Below are 7,267 nucleotides of genomic sequence, written 5' to 3'. Positions count from 1 at the left end.
TCTTCTTCTTCTTCTTCTTCTTCTTCTTCTTCTTCTTCTTCTTCTTCTTCTTCTTTCTCCTCCTCCTTCTTTAAGCTTTTCAGGGAAGCATGGTGACACACTCCTTTAATCCCAGCACTTGGGATGAAGAAACTGAGGGATCTCTGAGTTCCAAGCCAACCTGGTCTACATAGAAAGTTCCAGGACTACAGAGTGAGACCCTGTCTCAAAGAAAACAAAGCAAAACCAAAAAGGACCCGCTGCCACGGCTGCTTCCTGTGCGGATAGCTCTAGGACGGTCATTCCAGCATGAATCGAATCAAGCACTGAACAGTCTAGAATGTCTCTTTCACAGCAGATTCGGTTTCTTTCCAACATGTCAACAAATAAACCACGGAAATCTGACCCTGATTCTTTATCTCTGAGGGTTGTGATGTAGTTACCCAGGTGTACAGGTATCAACAAAAACAACTTCTCATGTGGACAAGTCTACCGCTTTCCAGAATAGTCGGTGCTTGTAACTGTCTCCCAGTTGACAAGGAAGGATGGGGGAATTCTAAAAGTTCTGTCTGTGGAGGAGTGCTGGTTTATAGAGACAAACGTTCAGATTCAGGGAAGGGAAATTATGTCCGTGCAGCCCAGAATAGCAGCAGCAGCTCTGTCATTGTGACTACTTAATTTGTTCTTTTTAAAAATATATATAATGTATATTGGTGTTTTGCCTGCATGTATGTCTGTGTGTGGGTGTCAGAGCCCCTGGAAGTGGAAAACTGGAATTACAGACAGTTGTGAACTGCAGTGCAGGTGCTGGGAATTGAACCTGGGTCCTTTGGAAGAGCAGTCAGTGCTCATAACCACTGAGCCATCTCTCCAACCCTTTTATCTTATTTATTTATTTTTTTATTTGGTTTTTTTAAGACAGGCCTTTTCTATGTAGCCCTTGCTGTCCTGGAACTTACTCTATAGACCAGGCTGGCATTTAACTCATAGAGATCTGACTGCCTCTTTAAGTTGATTTTTTTAAAAAATGAATTAAAAAAAATAAAAATAAAAAGATAAAAATTTATCTTTTTAGCCGTGCAGTGGTGGTGCACACCTTTAATCCCAACACTCAGGAGGCAGAGACAGCCAGATCTCTGTGAGTTCGAGGCCAGCCTGGTCTACAGAGCAGTTCCAGGACAGGCTCCAATGCTACACAGAGAAACCCTGTCTCAAAAAAAAAAAAAAGAAAGGAAGAAAAGAAAAGAAAAGAAAAGAAAAAGAAAAAGAAAAGAAGAGTTCATCTTTCTCATCACCTTAGTCACATGTGAATTGTTCTCAGGTGTCACCTGTGTGGCTGATGGCCACCTTATTGGAACCACAGTTCAACCTGAAGCACTTACATGGAAGAAAATTCTACCCACACAAATACCAACCTAGGTAGGCAGATTACAAGCAGGTTTTAATTTGTTTGCTTTTGTTTGTCCATTTGTGTTTTTAAATGTGTTTTTAAAGACAGACTCTCAGGAATCTCTGGCTGGCTCTCCTGCCTCTACCTCCCAGTGCTACGATGACAGGCATACACCATGGGTTCCATGGGTGCTGGGCTCCTGCTAGGCAGCACTTCCCCAACTGAGCTCCTGCTCACCCAAGAGACTGAAGAGTCCTTTGGGAAATGATACTGCTGTTTCCTTGAAAATGGGAGGGAGAGCTTAGACCTCTCAACGCCCCCACTTCCTGTGAGTGGTGTGTCCTTCAGAGGTACTGTTGACACCCAGCACAGGGTCACCGAGGACCATAAAACTGCTGCCACCAGGTCCCCGTCCCTCCCCTACCCAGAAGTATGGTGATTACCTTGATACAATCTGACTACTGTTGTAAATTATTTACACAGCTTGGAGTTGGGCTTTGTTTTGGAGAAACTGATTCCTGTACATAAGAGTTTTCCTTCATCTATTTACAAGGCCAAAGCAAAAAGAAAAAAAATAAAAATAAGAAAGAGTTTTCCTTCAAAACCCGGTAACTTCAGTAGCCTTTATCTCTCCTCTCCACGGGGGTGGGGGACGGGGAATGTTCTCAAGACGGAATTCGTGAATGGAGAGAAACAAAAGTAACAAAAATCTTAGATGCCAGTGTTAGGTTGAATCCTATGAAACTGTCTTATCTATTTATTGGTATTTATGTATTTATTTATTTATTGGGTTTTGAGACAGGGTTTCTCTGTCCTGAACTCGCTCTGTAGACCAGGCTGGCCTTGAATTCAGAGACCTGCTTGTCTCTGCCTCCCAAGTGCGGGGATTAAAGTCGTGAGCCTCTTCCGCTCTGAGAAGTTGTCATTTTTGGAGGTCAAAAGGCACTCCACGTCCGCAGTTTTAGGTGCTTCAGATGGAATAGCCCAGGGGGATTCCCAAGTATTTGAATATCACCCTCCAGCATTCTGAGAACCAGCCAGAGACTAGTACACCAGGGGAGATCTAAGGTGGCACTGTTGCAGTAAGCAGGAGAAAATTAACCACTACAAAAACTAACATCTCTGCTTCTGTTCATTGTGTGCTTGCCAAATTTTGTTGTAAATCTTTTACAAGCTATTAGCTCATCTCTTCCATAGAAGTTACCTTATAAATCATGGTTCTGTTTACCCAGTGTTATAAACAAGGAATCTGGACACAGAGAGGTGAAGTAATTTGCTCAAGATCACACAGCCAGTGGTTCTGGCGGGTCCCAAGGGTGTCCTGACAGTCCCCACAGGAGAGACCCAGGCTGAGAGGCGTCTGTCAGGAGTGGGGCCGCGCTGAGAAAGCTTGGGGCAGGGTCAAAGCCAGAAGCAGGAGAGAGGAAGCCAGACCTCTGGATGCTCAGGTGCAGAGCCCAGCCTGGGAAAGCCAGGCCTCTTGAGACCCTGGGGTGGGAATCCCAAGTTTCTGACACCTGCGCTCGGATCGCTCAGGGAGGGTGGAGAGCTAGGGGTAGTTTTCTAGAGGAAGTCCAGGCTGGAGGGAACGTCTGCCTGTTCTAAGGGAAGACGAGGGCGCATCCTTGAGAGAGCCTAAAGGAGCCCCGGAAAATAGCGGGAAGCCACACATTTTCTACCAGTTTGGCCCCGTGGTAAGCGAGATACTGACGAATCCGCATTTTTTTTTTCTTTGTGGCAAGGACCACCGGGTGCCGGCTGCTATCCTAGCAAAGGAATTGAGTGTGACAGACAAACCCAAGACACCCCAGCTGACTCCCACAGGGGTTCCCTGCCTAATCCTCCAGGGAAATTTCTGTTTCCTCTTTCCACCCTGCAGGGCCAACCCGGGCCAAGGAATCCTCCCCTCCCCCTCAGACCTGCCCTCCCCTTCCCAAGGTGGCCAAGAAAAAAGCTCAGAACTATTACCTGTACCGCAGGACAAGTGGAAGGAGGCGAGGACCAGGCTGAAGAGCAGGGTGGCCTGCGAGGCAGAGGTGAGGTACCCAGGGCTGCAGAGGGAGACACCTGTCTGGGCCATGTTGGCACAGGGGTGCCCCGGGTTGGGGACCCTGGGTCCTGTGTGCGTGGTGTTTGAGGTGACTCCTGTTCTGTAGGAGCTGGGTATCTGTTCAGTGTTTGGGGAAAAAGAAAAAGGGTGGAGCCAAAGAAACTGCCTGTCACACCCGCTCTGCCTCTGTAACTGTGGCTGGAGGAGGGGAGGAGGGGCAATCCCTGTTTTCTGTTTTTGAGGCAAAATTGTTCCCCTTAAGGAAAAGGGAAGGGAATCACCGGCTGGTTCCTTGGGGCTGGCCTTGATACAGCTTCACCTGCAGGCGGAGTGTAGATTCCCTAAGCCAGTGTCTCCGTTATTTATTGAGCACTGACTGTGTGCCCTGTATCCATTCAGGTGCTGCTGTTACAAAACACAAGATCCCCAGTAGCCAAGGGAATGACTAAATGGTTAAGGACTTTGGGCATCAGTGGCCAGAGCCAAGCCACCTCTTCTGATAGGACACGTCAGGGGGAAAAGTGACATTTGTGACTTTTGAGGGGTAAAGAGGAGAAAGAGGGATTGCTGAAGGAAGACGGATGCATGGAGAGGCCACAGACAGAGTGGTGCCCGGAAGCCCACTCTGATTGGCATGGATAAATCTTGGTCAGCCTGGCAGTGGGAGGCCTGGAGCGTCAGGCTGAGTACCATCTATGCCAACTGGAGAATCTGTAGCCACATCAGGAGTCTGTGCGAAGATGCTGGACTGAGCAGCAACAGTCTGTGGAACCCTGCTTCCAGTCTGAATGACGGATGGTGTTCCCATCTGAGTGTTCTTACCTAAGGGAGTGCATTCCGAGATCTCTAGGGGACAAGTGAAATCATGAACGCTGCTGAAGCACACACATATGCATACATATCTAAGATAACATTTAATTTATGGTCATAATAGTTTAATCCCAGCACTCGGGAGGCAGAGGCAGGTGGATCTCTGAGTTTGAGACCAGCCTGGTCCTCAGAGGGAGTTCCAGGACAGTCAGGGAGATATAGAGAAACCTTGTTTCGAAAAACTAAATAATAATAACTTAGGAATTGCTTCTGGGATTTTCCATCTACTATGATCAGACTATAATTGATGACAAGTCACTGGAATGTCAGGAAATGACAGAGAAGCTGAGGGGAGTTGACTGCAGTGTTGCACGCCCACCTTGAGAGTGCAAGGCACCCGTGAGCCTCACTAGCACAGAGACTCCGAGGTCACTGAGACCGGCTCCTGTCCTGAGGAGAGCACAGTCCTGCAGAGAGGTCAGGCGAGGAAGAATTTGGATGCAATGTGGTAAGACAGTTATGGGAAGAGAGAAGAAAATGAGAGGAGCAGTGGGCGGGCTTACAGAGGAAGCGACCTTAGGCTGCTGTGGAAGTTGGCGTGTGCAGAGGGGAGTTACACGTTCTTCAGGCAGGTCTCGCACATCATCTAAAGCGAGAGAGCTGTGAGTGTGGCAGGCCTACCCGGCATCTGCACGCTATGTTCTCACACACAGTCAGCCCAGTAAGGAAGTGATGGGTGCAATCCCGCTCGCTCAAAGCCCTGGAGAAAGTGATCATGCCTGGCTGCTCACTCCTGTAACACCAGCACAGAAGAGGCAAAAGCAGGAGGTTCAAGGGTTCAAGGCCAGTCTGGGCTATGTGAGGCCTTTCCCTCTCCCTCAAAAGCCTCTAATCCCCAACAACCACAAAAACTACAAAGTAAAATAAACCAGAGAAACTCTGTGGAAGGACTTGTAGTGGCCCAGAAGGGCACCCGCTTCAGCTGCTTCCAAAGGAATAAATCAGTGTGAGCGCTGATTTGGGGGGTGGGGTAGAAGTGCTTCAGGCAGCTCAATTTCAGGTCCAGCGCACCCAACCACTGTTTGGACATTCACCAGTGTCCAAGTAGCAACACTGTGCCTGGCCCGTGGTTGGAGGTAAGGGGGTTGAGAGAGAGAACATTTTACAGCGGAGATGGGGTTTTTGATCCATCAAAAATGTGTAGCTCACCAGGCACACGAGTGTGCACAGGGCCTTCAGGATATCCCCCCTCTAGATAGTGAGTTCTGGGAGCACAGGTGGGGGTGGGGGAGGAGACGGTCACAGTTTATCTGAATAGACTGAGGACAGATCTGGAATAGTCCTGAATACATGACAAAGGAAACTGGGCTTTTTCGTACGATTGGGAAGCCGTCTCTACGGAACTTATAGATATGGACGAGTCGGGCTTCCGACGGGGTTTGAAAACAGACCTGCATGCAGGAAGATCAGCTCACTGGCTATTTCATGCTCTCTCAGAGATCGCCAGACTCTGAAATAAGAAGTTGGGTTGAGGCTAGAGAAGAGGGCACCAGAATTGAGAGGCATTTGGGAGGCCAGATTCCAAGCTGGGAGTGGTCCACATACCTGCACTGCCAGAGACTATGGGTCTGAGGCAGGAGGATTTTGAGATTCAGGCCAACCTGGGATACATAGTAAGTTCACTACCAGCCTGAGTTGTATATATATGTAATGCTAATATTTTTAAAGAGGCTATGAATTTGTGAGGGAGTGGGGTGGGGGGGGAGCATGGGAGGGGGTAGAGGGAGGAAGGAGAAATTACACACACATAGACACACAGACATAGTCTACATATATGCAACTTTAAAATGTAGTAAAAAATATCTGGGAAGGTGAGGGTATATAGCTCAGTGGTACAATGATTGTCTTCCATGTCCAAAGAACCTGGGTTTGGGTTGTTCCATCCCCAGTATCTCAAAATTAAATAATCAAAAAAAAGAAGAGAGGCCAGAGGTGGCTAGCTGCTAAGAACATGAACTGCGGCTGGAGAGATGCCCTAGTGGTTAAGAGCACTTGTTGGTCTCACAGAGTTTGAATCTTGGCACCCACATGATGGTTCACTTAGGTATGTAAGTCCAGTTCCAATGTCTTTTCCTAACCTCTACAGGCTCTGCATGCACACAGCATAAATGCATACACTCAGGCACATACATAAAATAAATATTAAAATAAAAACATGTACTGCACTTGTAGATGGCCCAGGCTCGGTCCCTTGAAGTCACACCAGGTGGCTTACAGCAGTCTGCAGCTCCAGCTCCAGAAATCCAGCCCATTTCTAGACTCTGCTGAGTGTCCAGGAACGGCCTCTAGGAATGGGTAGAGTGGCTGTGGAGTAAACCCCCTAGGATCAAATTCCAGCCCTGCCTCTTATAGGCGGGGTGGTCCTGGGCAAGTCATCTAATGCTCAGCCTTAGTTTCCCTATCTGAAAATGGGAGAATAGTGTCTGTCACACTGTTAGAATTCTCAGGATAGCTTGATGAAGTAATCCATTGAGCACTTAGCCCACAGAGTAGGTGGGCGGTCAGAAGTCTAAGCACTAAGTCCCATTTTACCAGAAAGTTCCCCATCACTACAAACTACCAGAGAAATGGAGAAAGGCAGTCTTAAGGAACAATAATGCTGTTTATATATTGGTTTAATTATGTGCTGCCTTGGTCCACAAAGGGCTGGAGGAAGCTTATTGACAAACACTAGAGCAAGGTAGAATAAGTTTGAAATGATAAGAAATGAAGAAATTATCCCGGGGAGTAGATGTTGGACCTGAGAACGACCTCAAAGCACCAGCTGCTGCTCATGTGTCCTGAACTTTGTGGGCTCAGTGTGAAGAGGGTGACTGGCTAGCCTGCTCACACGATTCACTGATACAGGAACTGGAAATGACAGGGAAAGTTGCCGCTTGGGTGCTTTCAGTACGGTTAAGGGAAAAGTAAAACAATGGGAAGCTGCTACTGTGGACCAGGCTTCTGCTGCGTGCCCAATGGAATACACTGAAACTCAA

At 47.8% G+C, this 7,267-nt stretch overlaps 1 protein-coding gene across 1 annotated transcript in view; it reads right to left on the bottom strand.

Moving 5' to 3' along the window:
- The window catches only part of Tmem213 (transmembrane protein 213), a 12,610-nt gene that overhangs the window by 2,935 nt on the left and 2,408 nt on the right, over positions 1–7,267 (bottom strand). Inside the window, exons 2-3 of the mRNA XM_013353230.1 lie at positions 4,911–5,022; positions 3,338–3,536 (exon numbers count right to left, since the gene is read on the bottom strand). Coding sequence (XP_013208684.1) covers positions 3,338–3,536; positions 4,911–5,022 — 311 coding nt within the window. The remainder of the gene's footprint in view (positions 1–3,337; positions 3,537–4,910; positions 5,023–7,267) is intronic.

Source organism: Microtus ochrogaster, unplaced genomic scaffold (assembly GCF_000317375.1).
Source record: "Microtus ochrogaster isolate Prairie Vole_2 unplaced genomic scaffold, MicOch1.0 UNK4, whole genome shotgun sequence".
NCBI classification, from domain to species: Eukaryota; Metazoa; Chordata; class Mammalia; order Rodentia; family Cricetidae; genus Microtus; species Microtus ochrogaster.
This window is presented reverse-complemented; position numbering and strand designations above follow the sequence as displayed.